This window comes from Antedon bifida, chromosome 10 (assembly GCF_963402885.1).
Source record: "Antedon bifida chromosome 10, ecAntBifi1.1, whole genome shotgun sequence".
NCBI classification, from domain to species: domain Eukaryota; kingdom Metazoa; phylum Echinodermata; class Crinoidea; order Comatulida; family Antedonidae; genus Antedon; species Antedon bifida.
In genome coordinates this window covers 8,822,379-8,840,187 of record NC_136235.1, presented here as the reverse complement: position 1 = coordinate 8,840,187, position 17,809 = coordinate 8,822,379, and the positions used below count along the sequence as shown (strand labels likewise).

The following is a 17,809-nucleotide window of genomic DNA, read 5'->3' as shown; positions in this document are numbered from 1 at the left end:
CAGACAATTGAAGTATTTTTTGCTTTTAATTACATTTTTTCAGGTAAAATAACTATTATGTGACAATAAAATGACAAATTCAAAAATAAATTTGAAACAAAAAATATTTTTCAGAGGGACAATAGGCCTATATCTTTAAAACTGTTACGTCAATAAGGGAGCGGCGTTTTTTCATGGAGTAATTTACTCCATGGTTTTTTGTAAGAAATATTTCTTGTTTATATTGTTGGGTAATAATCAGTAACGGCGTTCCATACCTCACTTCTTCAATCAGAGTCACTAGATAATTGCATTCTGGATCACATTTCTTCTAATTGTTGCTTGACAGAAATACATAAGCATGAATGTTGTTTTAGCAGTAAAGCAGTATATTGCCAAAATGATAGAAGAAAGTGGTCCTGGTATGAAAGTCTTGCTTATGGACAAAGAAACCGTGAGTTCGAAGGGTGAACGCCTCCCTAGTAGGCCTATGCTAGGCCTACTAGGCCTAGCCTAGTTAGATGATTTCGATCCAAGTCGGCCCTAAACCGTCTCGGCCAAAGTCAAGTCGGCCCCAAGTCAAGTCGGCCCAAGTCAACTCGGCCCCAAGTCAACTCGGCCTCAAGTCAACTCGGCCTCACGTCAACTCGGCCAAAAAATAATCGGTCAACTCGGCCCCATTAAAGTATGGAACGCAAAAAGTGCAAAGGAAGGGGATTGAAATTTCTTCACATTTTTTTACCTATGAATAATTCTGACTTTTAATGAATATTAATATTTAGACAATGATACATTTAGCAACAAAAATAAGAATGATAAGCAATCATACTATTACTAATGATTACAATGAACATTTGGATAATAAATAGGAACACATTGTAGGCCCAATAATGATGATGCACGTACGTCGGCGCGTATGTTCGTCCGTGCGTCAAAATTCAATGTCCGATATGCGAGGACATGAATTATTAGGTGTATCATTGAGGTATAAAATATTAATGTTAACTCCATGGTTGAATCACGCGTAGATTTTTTTCAGTGTATGCATATCCATTTGATTAGGCGACAACATCTGAAACCAATTCGTAGCTGCGCCTCCCTGCGCCTTTGGTAGCTATTTCGATATCTACAACTGCTACGTGTTTTCGCTGACCGGGGGATTCCCCTTTTTTAAAAACGCAAATCATGGACAAAAACGAGGCACGCCAAAACGATGTACGATCATTTTTTCTATGGCCAAATGGTGGAACGTAGGCCAACGTCTTCGATTTACTAAAATGCGGTACCTGCACATGTTTTTGTAACACGCGGGTACTTCTATTCATATCGGTAATGAGATCATTTTTTTTATATGAGTATTTTTCTTATTTCTTCATTTTTTTAAAGCGTGGATAGTAATAATCATAATAATATTAAGCACTTTTTGCGTTCCATACTTTAATGGGGTCGAGTTGACCGATTAGTTTTTGGCCGAGTTGACGTGAGGCCGAGTTGACTTGAGGCCGAGTTGACTTGAGGCCAAGTTGACTTGGGGCCGACTTGACGTGGGGCCGACTTGACTTTGGCCGAGACGGTTTGGGGCCGACTTGACCTGCACCCAGTTAGATAGGCTTGGCTAGCTAGCCTAGGCCTCTAGGTACTAGTTACTAGCTAGGTAGTAGTAGTAGGCCTAGCTAGGTAGGCTAGAGGTCAGGAGGGATAGGAGGTACCTAGGACTAGCCTAGGTCGCCTAGCCTAGCTAGGCTAACTAGGCCTAGGTCTTTTTTGCTAGGCCGACCAGGCCGATGCAGCTGGCTGCTGAATATAGCCTCTCTATGTGACTACCGTGCCAGGGTTCCCGTCCAATGAATGTCGGCTTAGGCCTAGCTATTCATACATTGTTTTTTTTAATCAAAACCCAACCCGATAATTTTCAATTTAAATCACTAGGGCGCGGGGTGTGGTACTCAGACGCTAAAACTATAAATGTACACAATTGCTAAAATTGTACATTTTGACAAACTTTTTGGAATTTTAATAGATAATAATTTAGTGTCACCAAAACCAACTAAATTCATACCTAGAAAGGCCTGTAGATATTCACAAATTAACGTCATCAGTGGATTCCAAACTCGCGACGTCATGTACGTTGTGTTTTTCAACTAATTTACATCTCTCCCCTGTCAAACGACGACCACCCGATCATTGTGAAGTGACATTTTTTTGTAGATTTTCTAAGCTAGGCCTAAAGTGTAATAATAACAGTAGCATATATTTATTTGACATTTAATGAAATACAAAATTTAGTACAGATCATGGATGGAGTCATAAATTATACTATTTTTATACCTCTAGTACAGATCGTATTATTGGCTTCACGTACTAGCCTAAATCATTTTTTTTTTATGGGTGATAGCCATTCTGACTAGGTTTTCCACGCCACGATGGCTACGTTAAAATATTGGGGCCCATAGGCCTAGCTAGCCTACTAGACGATTGGCCCATAAATAACAAAACTCAGTGGATTCCAAGCCCATCCTATCAACCAAACTCCTAAACAATCTAAACCTAAAACGTTCTACAAAATCGGCTGTAAATATTGAGGCAAAACAAGGTGCGATCGCCGTCCGCACGTATATGGTGTCCCGACGATCGTCTAAGTAGGCCTTAAATAGTTTACTCTCCAAAAAAGTGGATACTGCATCAAGCGGGTAGACCTAGTAGGAAGGAGGCCTAGCCGATCCGGCCCAGCTAGCTAGTGTAGCCTAGTAGCCCTATGCGAATTGATACTACCAGGCCTTTTACTATAGGCAACACTTATGTTTACAAATATTCCAACTCTCTCATTCGAGCTATATTATCTATACCATTGCGGTAGGTCGAGTCGACCTTCAATCAAATACTGTACATCGTTGATGTTGTGATTATAGACGGAGTATACTCGACCCGACCAGTTTGGTATTGTATCTGTATCTGCTTATCACGTGACGATGCCAGGCATGGGCATTGATTTTGAAAGCTTTTCCCTAAGTCGGTGCGAAAATCGGCAAACGTAAATTGAAAACATATCTAATTTTTCACTGTTTTGATGAATTTTCATAAAATATTGACTTGATAAATGGGAAGAACGACTAAATATACATCAGATAAGCAAAATTTTACAAAAGTAATTGATTCACAGCCTTCATTCTGCTTCACCGCTCGCTTATAATAAGTGAAACTTTTACCGTTCAAGAGAAAAACAATTATATTTTATATTTTTTACTATTCATTTTAAACCCGGAACCCCCCTTTAAGTAACTTATTGTGAATACCACACCTTAGAATTAGGCCCCATAAGTACTTTAATGAAGAATAAAATTAAAAAGTAACAAATAGGCCTACTGTTATTAAATCCTTTAAATTGATGATTTTACAGACGTGAATTTCGCATACAGTTCGCGAATTTCGCATACACAAAGTTTAATATTTTTGTTTCTATGATGAACTATAATAGAGGGTTAAAAACTCTGTGTCTACTTTTAATGCATTTACTGGTTTATTATACACATTTAATTTCAATAATAAGGGATAAGGGACTGATAGGGATATTTAAGATCATTGAGTGTATAAACCATGTTATGATGATGAATTTGTTGATTTCTATTCTCAAAAGTTAACGAAAGCCGTGAACAGTATCAAAAGTAACATTTTAGTTGTATTTAGTCATTTTCACCAATAAATGCATTGAATATACACATTCCACTGATTTTTTAGCCCTCTATTATAGTTGCTCTTTTGGCTCTCCATAAAACGACAATATTGAACATGGAGTATGCGAAATTAACTAACCGTGTGTAAGAAACACGTGTGTAAATTCAATAATTTTTATTTGTTAGGTTTTCTGTGATCTTTTCTTAGAAATTAAAAAATTCTGGCTGTGCAAAATTTCTCAATTTTATGTGTGTACTGAACGTCCATAACAAAATTACAACAAATCATTTTTTCTTAGTTGCGTATTAGATATTGATCATGGATTTTTTTTTAGCTGAACTATCATTTTTTAGCCTTATGATTAAAAAATAATTCATACATCGTGAACCTTTCATTTAATTTTTTTATTTTTTGTCGTTACCCATTAAACAGTACATCCATAACATTAGTTGAACGGGCTGAGATAAATTCCCTAACAAATCTATACATCAAATGTTAATATAGGTAGTGGTATTCCCTCTCAAATATCATCTCGGGAATTTTTGTTTTAGAATTTACATTTATTTGTTCAATATTATAAATCTCTATATACTGTGTTTGAATTTATATGTCTACAGTAGTACATTAAATTTAAACTTATAGTACAGTATAGTAAGTAGTCCGAGTACCTTTATTTTCCTTTTGCTTTTTGGATGTTTAAACACATATTTTTTGAAAAAAATGTGATTTTTAAAACAATTTACTTTATTTTAAATTCCTGGCCATTGCTTTTTTTTATAGAGGGCATATCACAAATTTACTTTGCGTTGCCTCGTTGATATAACCTTTCATCATTCACCTCATGCCATTATTTGTACCATTACACGAATATAAAACATTCATTATTTGTATAATATTTTCTATGAAAATGTTATACCGTAAAACCTCGAAAAGAAGCCCATCTCGAAAAGAAGACCCCCTCTACAGTTTGCAAAAGTACTCTCGAAAAGAAGCCCATCTCGAAATGAAGCCCCCTGGGCTTCTTTTCAAGATAGTATGGGCTTCTTTTCGAGATAGACTACTATACTGTATTAAGAATGTAGGTTTATTAACTGAACCTCAAAGGAACAGAAATAAACAATACAAACATGAAGAGTTACTGTAATAGGATAATTTAATGCCAGATAATTGTGATGCAGACTGATGATAATAATTAATATGTATGATGTGTTTATCATACATTTATTTTACAGTTTATTGTCGTCCAAATGGTGCTTTGATCGCATCTTGTATCTTTTTCTTGTCTGCTTTGTAATACTAATTGATAACCTCGATGATTATGTGATGGATAAGATATGTGCAAGCGATAGGCGAATTCTTATAACAAAGTGGGTTGGCAATGCCTGGTCCATGATGAACACAAATCCGTCGCTGCAAATTCGGTCGTTCAGAAAGTGTGGGATAAATGTTGCCCTTGATGGTTCTGAAAACAAAGAAGTAAACGTCGAAGGGTTGGTTGGATATGAGATGCCATCATCGACAGACGACACTCTTGAATATTCCATTGTGGATGACGATGACGACGATAGCGAAATGATTGTATTTGACGGTGAATCATAGGACTGTTCTTTTGCTTTTTATATTGTTTTTTTAATTGGTATATTAAACATAATTTCATGGTTGAAAATATGTCTCAAAAGTCATAATATTGTAGAAGTCCCCCTCTACAGTTTGCAAAAGTACTCTCGAAAAGAAGCCCATCTCGGAAAGAAGCCCACCCAAGAGTACTTAAAAAAGAAGAAACCCATGGGCTTCTTTTCGGTATAATTGCAAAATATATTATCATAATGTCTATTTAAATCAAGTCTTCTTTTTAATCTGTATACATACATTCGCTCATGTGAGGGCTCTTTTGCTTATTTAAAAGCGATACAAATTTCCAATGCAAAAATCTCGAATTACTCATTCTTGTGATATATTCTTTGCCGCCGGACAATTCAGGAGGAATTGGCCACGCGTGCCGTCAGTGAGGAAGATCTATTGTGTTTAATATTTTTTGGCACGTGTCTCATTTTCCTCACAGTGTTCGCCAAACGTGAGCTAACCGCTCACAAAAAATTTCTACTGCACATGTACATTATAATTTAACAAGTCTTATAGCCTTATAGTGTAGTAAGTAGTTATCCAATCAGATTGTTTGAACGCACTCGTATTCGTCATATAGAACGCGATCACAGTTTGTGCCATTTTTTTATTGAGCAAAGTGTTATTCGTGCCAGCTACATTGTGCTTTTTTAAACATTTTCTTTTTTCTCAGATCAGTTTTGTGAGTATGGTATACGCACAATCTGAAATTCTACAGAAAGAGGTGTACTTGTTTGAGTTATTGAACACAAACTCTCGTGAAGCGATGAGACATCTAAGATGCATTGTGTTCATTCGTCCTACAAAGGTAACCTACGACTTCAAACTATTTTAATTTCTGTGTGTAAACAAAGTACACAGACTGATAAGCCTTTAAATGATCTCTAGTATTGTATAGACGAAACTATATTTTTATTGTCCCTTAAGTATATTACAGTACCCATCCCCTCCTGCCAATGTGACCCAATGAGTATGCAAACAGTTTATAAAACTAGTATTGTCTAGATTTATCTAGATATTGTGAGATTTGTGTTAAATTTGTCCTACTAAGTATAATACACTAACTGGTGACTGTATAATCCCACCTTAAATTTCCCTTCAAAATGATCTGTGAGTATAGGCCAAACTACAACTATATTTTCGCCCTTTTGAGTTCCATCTCCTCCTGCCAAACTAATGTTAAATTTCTTTTCTTCTAGGAAAACATTGAACTTCTTGCAAATGAATTGCGAAATCCAAAGTATCAGGTATATTTTATTTGTAAGTATGTTTTTTAAAGGTATTTTTTATTTCAAAGATGTTCTGAATTGTACATAAAATGCTATTTTAAAACAACATTGTTATTAGAACAGTGATTTACTACTGTATTTAAAGACCCATTCCCTACAATTGTTTACATTTTGTAAAAATAATGCATTACTTTTAAAAACATTAAACCAGGTCATTCCTTTCTTGTCTTAAAGATGTATTGTCCCCTCCCCCTACGTTTTTTAGATCTAATATAAGGTCACAAACTATATTTAATGTAAAAATAAATACTATATGGTCTTTAAATATCGTCTTTAAATGGGTAAATATGTGAAAAATAAAGCGATTCTAATCATTTTAGCGGCCTGCTATAAAATCCAACATGCATTGCGCACGGATTTATATATATATATTTTTTTTTTCGACCGATCGTAAGGCCAAAACAAATGGAAGACTTCTAACTTTTCAGTGAAAATATCGAGTTTTCCCCATGAATTTGTATCAAAAACAGAAAGACAATAAATGCAGCAACTATACAACGTCAGGCTAGGCCTTTAGCTAGTGTACGATGTTTACCAGCTAGGCCTACAAAACTAAGCCAGGCCTAAAGTTGGCCAATACAGTAAGTAGGGCGCAGTGGCGTATCCAGGATTTTGAAGTTGGGGGGGGGGGCGGGAATTGCCAATTTGCCGACAAAATTAGTGTCATTATCTGTACATACACCTGATCAATATATGTTCTAGGATTGCATAGTCATATTGTCTTATATGGGATAACGATGCAAAATTAAAACCAAACCAACATTATCTGTTAGTATGTTGTATTCATATTACAATAAAGAAAAAATTAGGAAATCTGACTTGTAGTTTTCGAAATATAGGGTCTAAAACATCGCCGAAAATTATCGTTTTTAGCCACGAAAGAAGTAAAACAATTTGCGGCCTCAGTCGACAATTCTATTAACTACGCCATTTTTGGTTTAAATAATTACATATAATTACATTTTTTAGTAATTTATTTTATATATCACCATTGGAAATATCAATAAAACATGTTATTAAATGCTTATAAAATATATAAAGTTGCTGCGTTGTTGTTCCGCTGCGGGTGATTCGCATCCACCAATCAAATCAGCCAGAATCCAAAATCATTCAACCGTGAGAAATGCCAATCACGAGAAAGCTCAGCTTTGATTGGCTTACGATGACATCATATCACAAAATGGTGGTTTTGTTTTGTTGAGCCTCTTGGAATATTCTGTTCCAAAAATGAAATACATGGATATTTTTTATGCTATGTGTGCTTTTTCTTAAAAAAAAAAAACGGGTTTTTGGTACTTATAATAAATATATCTTAGAGAAAAAAGCACATGGCATGTGGAACTATATAATCTTAGCGTAGGAAGACATACAAATCCCTTGTCATGAGAGGCTCAACTGCAAAAACAAGGTTGAATAGGGTAAGGTCACCGGACCGTTCAAGGACTTTTGAGTAAACAATCTAGCGCGTACGGCCGTACGTACGTGCTAGATGATAAGATATTTTAACCACATTTTTTACGTGTTTGGTTAGATGTAATGAAAATAAAAAATAGTTGATCTGAAGGGAATGATATGTGTAAATAAACAAACACTCAAAAGAATTATGTTTACAGTTCAATTATTGTCAGAATAATAGTTTATTCTTATTTGCCTAACTTTATTTTTTTCCCGGCACCTTTGTTTGCCGACAGACACGATGATGTGCCGACGGACACGAAATCAGGGGGGGCCCGGGCCCCCCCCCCACTGGATACGGCACTGGTAGAGCGACTACAAATTGACGTCTTCTGGCTTTAGATAGGATTTTAATTAGTGAACAATACATTGTTTGTGTGCATTGTCCATGCTTCTAAAGGCGATGTGTAAGATAACGCGTAAATACGAAGCAGTAATTTCTTTCAATAGAACGCGACAGTGATAGTACGCGATGAATGCATACAAAACTGCTGTCGCTGTCAGTATAGGCACGCATGCAATGAAAAGTGCTTGTAGGTCTACTGTATTTTGCATACTCAATACAGTACTTCCTGAAAATTATTTGCGGCATGAAACTTTCGCGAATTTCAATCAGTCGCGAAAGTTTATGGCTTGTGAAATTTTCTGGTTTTACAGTAGTAAAATTGGCTGCCAGCCAATGGATTTTTGGTTGAATTTAACTATTTATTATGTCATTTTATTATAAGTGAAAACAATTTTTTTTTTCTTTCTACAGAAGTGATTAATTTTATTAAAACTACAAAATAACCTATTCAAAGTCTGACTTAATTTTTCATGATTTTGGGGGACATCTTAAAATGTACGTTTTATGGTAAATCATGATAAAAAGAGAGAAAAAATGTGTCCTCTCGTGGACGGTCTATAGGCCTAGCATAGCTAGGCTTAGTTTTGTAGGCCGCGCTGTTAAACAGCAGTAACATACGAACATTGTACACTACAGTAGCTATAGGCCTAGCCTGACGTTGTCTAGTTTCTGCATTAAATATCTTTCTGTTTTTACCAGAATTACATTTCCTTAAAAATGTTTCATAGACAACAAACTAAATTGCAAGAAGAGATATGAATGTGTTTTTCTATAATTATACACAGGTCTTCATACTAGCAAAACCTAATAGAAAGCATCATTTTTAAAAGTCATGTCCATTTTAATAAATTTGGTTTGTGACAATGACCTAGTCTCAATATTATATTATATTATATTTGTGACAAGTTATTATAGAAATTATAGCCTATATGATTTGTTTGTTTTTCTCAAGATTTCAGCAATGTTGTTAGTAAGAGTGATGTCAAGGTGTTAGCAGAAGCAGATGAACAAGAGGTAGTCAGGGAAGTTCAAGTAAGAATTTGGAGGTTAATGACATTAAAATAAATTAAAGTAACTAAAAACTGTGGTACTCTTACTTAAAATGCCCTCTGAGCACCATATACATTTAAATACTAATGTGTGTTACTTACTTAGAAACCTTTACTACCGTTAAGCTCTGTCTACACTATCAAACTAGTTTGATAAAAAAGTGTGATGTACCTAAATATGGTAGTGATATGCCCAAACATGGTAGTGATATGACATCATGTCCATATATGGGCACATCACATTTTTTTGTCACAAAGTTTGATAGTGTAGACAAGGCTTTAGAAACGACATCAATTAGTCTCTTTTAAACTGTGTTTTACTAATATTTGTTATCTATAATTTGTTTGTATTTTATTTTATTTATTGTATAGGAATTCTATGGAGACTACATTGCAGTTAGCCCTCATGTGTGCACACTCAATTTAAATGGAGTCTATAGGGTATTTACATTTACATCTTTTTAGCTAAAAGACTGCTAAGCATATCATTGAAATAAGTGGTTGTTTTTTTTTGTAGTAACTGAATAGATTTTTTGGAATTCGGAATTGTGGAAATTCGGTTTTTAGGTTGTTTTATAAAAAAAAAACAATAGGATTTGGAGTGATTTAGCGATTTAAAAAAACCTTTAGTTTAGCATGACATTTTCTAGGTAGACTTCACCTTATTATACTTTTGTATTAAGCATAATTTTTTTATTAGCATTTATTTATTTATTACAAATTTACCTAAATCTTGATCAATATAACATATATATACACATCCACAGTTGATTTGATTGTTTTCTAAAGATTTCATTATTTTTCATTATATAATTGATTATAAATGTTCCTACATTTGACAGGGAATAAGTTGGTTTCCCAAATCATTGAACCGTGCATGCTCTGGACTCACCGCTATCTTATTATCACTTAAAAAGTGCCCAATGATTCGCTACCAGAATTCATCAGAAATGGCCAAGCGACTTGCTGATAATGTTAAAGTAAGTTTATTAATTTGTTCTAATGATATGAAGTAATAACTGACTATATTACATAACCTATGTAAATACGTGAACGTGACTGGTTGAAACTGCATCACTGCTGTGAGGATCGTAAATTGTATATGTGCTCGAGTACGATGATATTGAATGAGTAATTTTCGTGTGATTATCATATCTCTGTTATTAAACATATAAAATCCAGCAAATTCTATAAGAGTTTGATATTGACGGTGTAATTTGCGCGTGGTAACTCACGTTTGGCAATAGAAGTTATCTACTGGGACTCAAACTCATGAAGATTAGCCCACATCATCACAAGACAACATTTTACACGCTGCACCATGTAATACGCTTGAAGGAGTAGTTCAACTAAACTATTTAAACTATGCATACATAGCACCCATATTTTTTTATTCGCCCTCTATAAATGTAATAAAAGACCGTTTGTAATTGGTCAACTTTCTCGGGAGTAAGCTGGTATGCGCCGCGTGCTGAACATCCACTGATTCGGCTCGAAAACAAATTATTATTCGTAGTCTAGTATTAATAATATTATTTGCCTAGGCCTAAGTGAATATTTTATTGCCAAGGAATTAGTAATTATATGTATATTATTCTTTGCAAAGGTAAGGTAAACCCAATGCCTAATAGGCCTAGGCAGGCTTATTTAGCTACCCGACCCAGCAGATATTCTATTTGTTGGCTATATAATATAACAGATATCACCTTTTATATCAGTAGATATGTGAAATATAAGATTTGACATACCCTCAGGAATGAGATTTTTCTCTCAAGAAGATATATTTCCCTCAGCTTGCGCTTCGGGAAATATATCAAGCAAAATAGTATTCCTTCTGGGATGTCAAATCTTATATTTCACATCTAAACAGGCAATATCTGTATAATACCCATCTATCATCTACACACGCTTGTAGTAATAATAATAATAATAATAGTTCATTCTTATATAGTGCATATAAGCAAGCTCTCAATGTGCTGTGCATGAATTAAAATAGATAAGAAGTGGCAATAATTTAAATTAATGAAAAACTTGTTTGAAAAGGAAACTGCCTGATTGAAATTGATAGGGAATTCCACAGAGTTGGAGCTACCACAGCAAAAGCTCTTCCACCATATGTAAATGTCCTAGTCTTATACCCCTTTCAGATTAGGAACTACTAAAATTGAAAAGCATTTATTAAACTGCAATATTCAGTAGGAGTGGCCATGGCTGAGCAAATAAAAGTTCACTTATGCAAGAGTTCATAACACTTTGACTATATCGTTGTCATCTATTCACATCCTGTTTGCACCGTGGTATCCAATCAAATTTAAAGATCCTATATGAAAGGATGACCAAAGCTTTAAAGAGAACAAGTTGACATTATTAAAATTAATAACAATTACAAGATACAATTTTGAAAAAAGCACCAAACCTTTTTTTACTGAGCAAATTTCTAATGCTGGATATTTCATTTTTAAAGAAAAATTGATAATACAAACAAATGTATATTTGTTTACAGCAAGTGATCTCAAAAGATGCAGGTTTATTTGACTTCAGGAGGACTGATGTACCACCACTACTTCTGATAGTTGATAGAAGAGATGACCCTGTTACTCCTTTACTTAATCAGGTATGATAATGTTATATAAATCTAAAATTAAATTTAAATCTTCACCAGGAACAATTTTAAATTTTTGACCTTGATATTCAACCTGATAAGGGAGCCTGTCGTTATAAGACATCCCGATGTCACGATGTCATCGCGATGTTTTGGTATTTAATCCCTTCGCGATGTCATCGCACCGTCAGCATTTTAATAAACGATCTGGAATATTCCATTTCAATAATAGGTAGACATTTAAAAGCACCATACAGTACACTGTATTCCTATCAGTCTAGTAGTGTGAAATCAGCCAAGCGTAAAGATAACAACGATCACTGCACTTTACAAGTCATTATGCAGTATGGTCGCGTCGGCAGCGTATCTATATTTAGAAACAACCAACTACAAAATGTGGCCTTGGTGTTTGTCGCCTGTGGGAATTGGTCTTGACAGCTTTTATTCCATAATAAAATAGTAGTGGTCATTTTGAAAAATATTAAGGCCTACTTGCGAGTACGCTTTTTTCAAGGGCCACAGGTATAAATTCGGTAAATAAAAATAATAACCATGCCTACAAACAAATACAAGTTATATTTACAAGTTGGCCCAGCTCACCCTTCTTGGTCATGCTAAAAAATCCAAGCACCAAAATCGCGCCCGTCATACAACAATTTAGTTACCGGTCCTGGGTCGGTAACTAAATTGCAATTCCCCCGAAAATCGCGGGAGTCTCCCGATTTTTTTGGTCGTCTTCCGCAGAACCCAAATTTCTCCCGATTTTTTTAATTTTTAGATAATCAGTATAGCCAAGCCAAGTAATCCAATTTTTAGCGTTGGATTTTTTTTAATTGACAGGGCGTTGTTAAGTTGGTTCTCCTGGACGTACTATTCAGTTCAAAGCAAAAGCCACACGCAAATACCATTGTTTGTAAAAAAGATAATAAAACAAAGCATGCTCCAATAAAACAAAAAGTATTACTACCTTGATATAAAGTTTGCGGTACACCACGTGTGTTAGTTCTGAAAAGAACTGTTGAGTTTAACACACGTGGTGTACCGCAAACTTTATATCAACATTCGATTTCGACATGCAAACCTTCAAACAATATATTACTACCTTGCTGTGTTGACTAATTAAAGACGCCTAGGTGGGTCGCCTAAACGAACAACGCATTCAGCGAGCTTTTTATGAATAAACCACTAATCAAATCGACCCCTTAAATGACATTCTTATTGGCCACGTACAACAATAAAATAAAAAGATGCATTTTTTAATTACTTATCAACTGATTGATATCCTACTAGTTAAAATAATATAATATTACAATTTAAAATAAATAAACGAATTAAAAAATACAGCAACGACAAAGCCCTACTAGCCATCATAAAATAAATGCAAACAAATATATTCCATGTTTATTACAACAGGCCTTGCCGCGTAGGCTATTGTGCAAAATATCCCTAATAATAATAATAATTTGGAGCAAGAAAAACATGTGGGCGCGCACGGTGGAAATGTGCAGGGGTGATGGTAACGTGTGTATAGTAGTATCGCGTTTCATCCATCATGTGACCAACAAATCACGTGTGTAGAGTACTGTAATCAATCTATTATTATTAATATTATTATCATATTATTATGTGTGTAAATCATGCGTTGTGCGCGATGACCGGTAGTCGTAGTTGATATTAACATATATTCTACAATATTAGTTAATTTTTTTTTCGTTTTAATAATGAAACAAAACAGGTGAATGACTTTGTAATCTGCGTTCTTTATTCGTTCCTCACCAACATTTTAGTTGAAAACAATTAACAAATTAAATAAAACATAACTTTAATAAAAATATACTGTTTTTATTGACAAAACCTTTATTTTTTCTGTACATAGTGGCACTATTTTAATGCTGAATCTATTACAATTTAATTTACGTTATTATCATCAGTGATATCGGGTGTAGGTGTACGTCGGGAGTTTTGAATTTTATTTAGATGATGTCTATGATGTCTGCATTTGGCATTAATTGCTGTCCGCAGTACAAGATCGGCCCCATTTATTGTATTTAGACCGGGATATTCAGTATAAACCTGGCTCTTAATAGCATCCATTATTTTTTTATTAAGCGTAGAGTAGAGGGTTGGGACCCCCTTTGAATAATGCGTACCTCCTTTTAGGTTTGATCTTGCCATAACTTCTGGTGCTATCATAGCACTCATTAAATTTTGAGTAAGAGAAATAGCGGAAGAGGAATGTGAGAAGACAGTAGAGTATTTTACATACTCCATAGTTTCTTGGCGCGTGTTGCCAATATAGACAAGATTGTCAGAAGCTGGATAGATAGCAGGACTAGGAGGTTTAGTTAAGGCTAGAATAAGTTGTTTTGGAGTTTTTGTTGACTGAGTGTTGTAACGTGAGAATGATGATTGGGCGTTAGAGAGATCAGATAATATTCTTCGAGGAGGATAGGTAGGCGTAGGATGATAGACAGGAGTATTAATAGAAGAGGTATCAGATGGTGGCGAGTTAAAATGATCAGGTGATATGTGTTGAGTTGGTGTCAGATACGTGTTTTGCTGGGCTGGTGTCAGATACGTGTTTTGCTGGGCTGGTGCCGGATACGTGTTTTGCTGCTGTGCTGGTGTCAGATACGTGTTTTGCTGTGCTGGATACGTGTTTTGCTGGGCTGGTGCCGGATACGTGTTTTGCTGTCCTGGATACGTGTTTTGCTGCTGTGCTGGTGTCGGAGACGTGTTTTGCTGGGCTGGTGTCGGAGACGTGTTTTGCTGTGCTGGTGCTGGATACGTGTTTTGCTGGGCTGGTGCTGGATACGTGTGTTGCTGGGCTGGTGCTGAATACGTGTTTTGCTGGGCTGGTGTCGGAGACGTGTTTTGCTGTGCTGGTGCCGGATACGTGTGTTGCTGGGCTGGTGCTGGATACGTGTTTTGCTGTGCTGGTGCTGGATACGTGTTTTGCTGCTGTGCTGGTGTCGGTGACGTGTTTTGCTGCTGTGCTGGTGTCGGAGACGTGTTTTGCTGGGCTGGTGTCGGAGACGTGTGTTGCTGGGCTGGTGCTGGATACGTGTTTTGCTGTGCTGGTGCTGGATACGTGTTTTGCTGGGCTGGTGCCGGATACGTGTGTTGCTGGGCTGGTGCTGGATACGTGTTTTGCTGTGCTGGTGCTGGATACGTGTTTTGCTGGGCTGGTGCTGGATACGTGTGTTGCTGGGCTGGTGTGTGATGCGTGTTTTGCTGTGCTGGTGTCGGAGACGTTCTTTGCTGGGCTGGTGCCGGAGACGTTTTTTGCTGTGCTGGTGTCGGAGACGTTTTTTGCTGTGCTGGTGCCGGAGACGTTTTTTGCTGGGATGGTGTCGGAGGCGTTTTTTGCTGGGCTGGTTTCGGAGACGTTTTTTCCTGTGATGCGGTCACTATCGGCGGCGGTGTTTGCGACTGTGCGTCCGGGATCACAACTAGCGGTGGTGTTTGGGCGGTCACTACTGTCGTTTCCTGTTTAAAAAAAAATAAAATTATATCTTATGGCTGAGGCCCTTTTTAATTGATTAGTTGATTCTGACCAAGCCAAGCAAACAATGCCTTGATCAGCTAATTTATTATGATATAAATACCAAGATCCTTTTTGAAAGTTAACTCTATCACTAGCAAGTTTGTTAATAGTGTAATCAAAATTAATTAATTATTTACTAATCTGACACTTAAGCGGATTTAAGAACATTTTCCATGTGTCAGACTATTTGTACATTTTAATTATTATAATTATAACTTTAGTAGTTAGTTAACCAAATTTAGAGCAAAGTCTAATATACTAGAAAGAGCATCAAATATTAAATAATCTGCCATAATAATAATCATTACCTTTTCAATTCTTTCTAGAACTTTTGTGAGTTCTTTTGTTGACTCAGACCTGCTATCTAAAAAAAAATATTAATAATGTCATAATGAAGTTTGCGCAAGCGTAAATTGAAATAGGCCTATATATTTAACTTATGGTCTGGAAAAATTTGATCATGACATGTTTTATTTCTCCCTATATTTATAATAACAGAATAAAACAAGGCTAACAAGTTTATTTTAAACAAACCGGCGGCCACAAATTGTTGGCGGTTGAGATGGGCATAACAAACGTTAAATTACAACAATTATTTATATTACAATTTTTTACATAAAATCAATACAACTTTATATACCGATTTATTTATTACAAACGGGATAATATAAATAAGCGGCGGCTCAACTTGGCCTAATCCTTTGTAAACTATTATCTATTTCTTTCTTATTTTGTATTCTAATTGGTATTCGAAAAAAACATAGTCATTACTTACCAGACAAAAACATTGTTGTGGCATCGTATAGATCCCCCTCCCAAAGTACTTTAATTCGGTCGCCTACTTTCAGTGCACGTGTTATACAAGACTTCAAAATCTTTGACGATGGTACTAACTCAGCTGTATTGTCGCCAAATAATATTACTGCATAACGGAGGTCTCGTTGTCGTCTCGTTGACATTTTTTCATCAAAATCGTAAAAGTAAGCTTGTTAAAAATGCAGTATTTAAACTTGACAATGCGTGCGTAAATTAATGAAGATGCGATTTGTATTCGGTACGGTACATAAATACTGAAAATACATGGGAGAAGACAATATGCAATATGGGCGTTACGCGTGTTTTGTATGATTGTAGGACCAATCAAACGTCTAGAATAAAACAAAGATCATGGAATTGATCGACAAATATAAAGTTATGTAATATACATGATCTTACAAAAGAAAATAAAACAAAGGTATCGTAAAATAAACAATCGTGAAATAACTATATTCCTAAAATCCATGGGAAAGTGCTTCAGAAATAATCAAGTTACTAAAAGGCAAAAGAAATTCATACCATGAAATATTATAGGCACAGGTTTTCTTGGCAAACTGGGAACTGACACTTTCCCTCATAGTTGGGGAGCCAGAAAGGGTTTACCTGCACCATCTAGCAAACTATATTCACAATGTTTTTTTGGTTCCTTATATCAATACAATTCAATTTTTTGCTGTTGGCCGAAAACAAATTGGGATGCTTGGTCAGTACAGCGGCTAAACGGTCAATATGATTAAAGTTAAAATTTGCGTACTTGGTAACTACTGGGTGTATTGGAACAATTTTTGTGTCAAACTACTCAGAAGACTCATATTATGTGGCACATGTAAGAGAAATCGGACATAAGTCGCATTTGTAGCTTTGTAGAAACAGCCAAAAACAATAAAAGGCTGAAAAATTACATTTTTTTTATTTTTACAGAAAATGATAGCTGAAACAATATTTATTTACATTACCTTGGTGTTTTTCTATTTTGAGACAAATAAATAGATACATTTTAACATTTTGTGTAGTATGTTGGTTAAAAAGATGGTGTAGCCTAAATTATGTATGATTTTCATAAAACCTATCATGTTTTATGCTTAAATTGAAAGTGTTCCATTGAGTTGATTTTAATGAAATTTTGCATAATAATAGAACAATAGTTAATTAAGGAAGGTGCGTTACATTGAAATAAAACAATTAGAATACCATTTTGCTAAGGCGTAAACTTACACGCCCTGTTTATTTTGTTGTTGTTGTCATTTTCTGTTAAAAGCATTTTTCTCAAAACACTATTGTAACAACCAAAACTTTAGACTGAGATATCTCTAGAAGTAGACATGGTATCAAGATATTTTTTCAGCATTTTAAATCTTGGATTATGTAGTTTCAGTATTTGTGGAAATCTCAATTTTGAAAATTCCGAATTATGTCTGGATTCCCTTGCAG

The 17,809-nt window shown here is 35.3% G+C and overlaps 1 protein-coding gene across 1 annotated transcript in view; it reads left to right on the top strand.

Moving 5' to 3' along the window:
• Positions 1–284: 284 nt before the first annotated feature.
• Positions 285–17,809, top strand: part of LOC144853810 (vacuolar protein sorting-associated protein 45-like) — a 36,556-nt gene continuing 19,031 nt past the window's right edge. Inside the window, exons 1-7 of the mRNA XM_078711650.1 lie at positions 285–433; positions 5,948–6,082; positions 6,474–6,534; positions 9,317–9,396; positions 9,786–9,854; positions 10,256–10,393; positions 11,917–12,027. Of these exons, the coding sequence (XP_078567776.1) occupies positions 341–433; positions 5,948–6,082; positions 6,474–6,534; positions 9,317–9,396; positions 9,786–9,854; positions 10,256–10,393; positions 11,917–12,027 (687 nt within the window). The 5' untranslated portion in view covers positions 285–340. The remainder of the gene's footprint in view (positions 434–5,947; positions 6,083–6,473; positions 6,535–9,316; positions 9,397–9,785; positions 9,855–10,255; positions 10,394–11,916; positions 12,028–17,809) is intronic.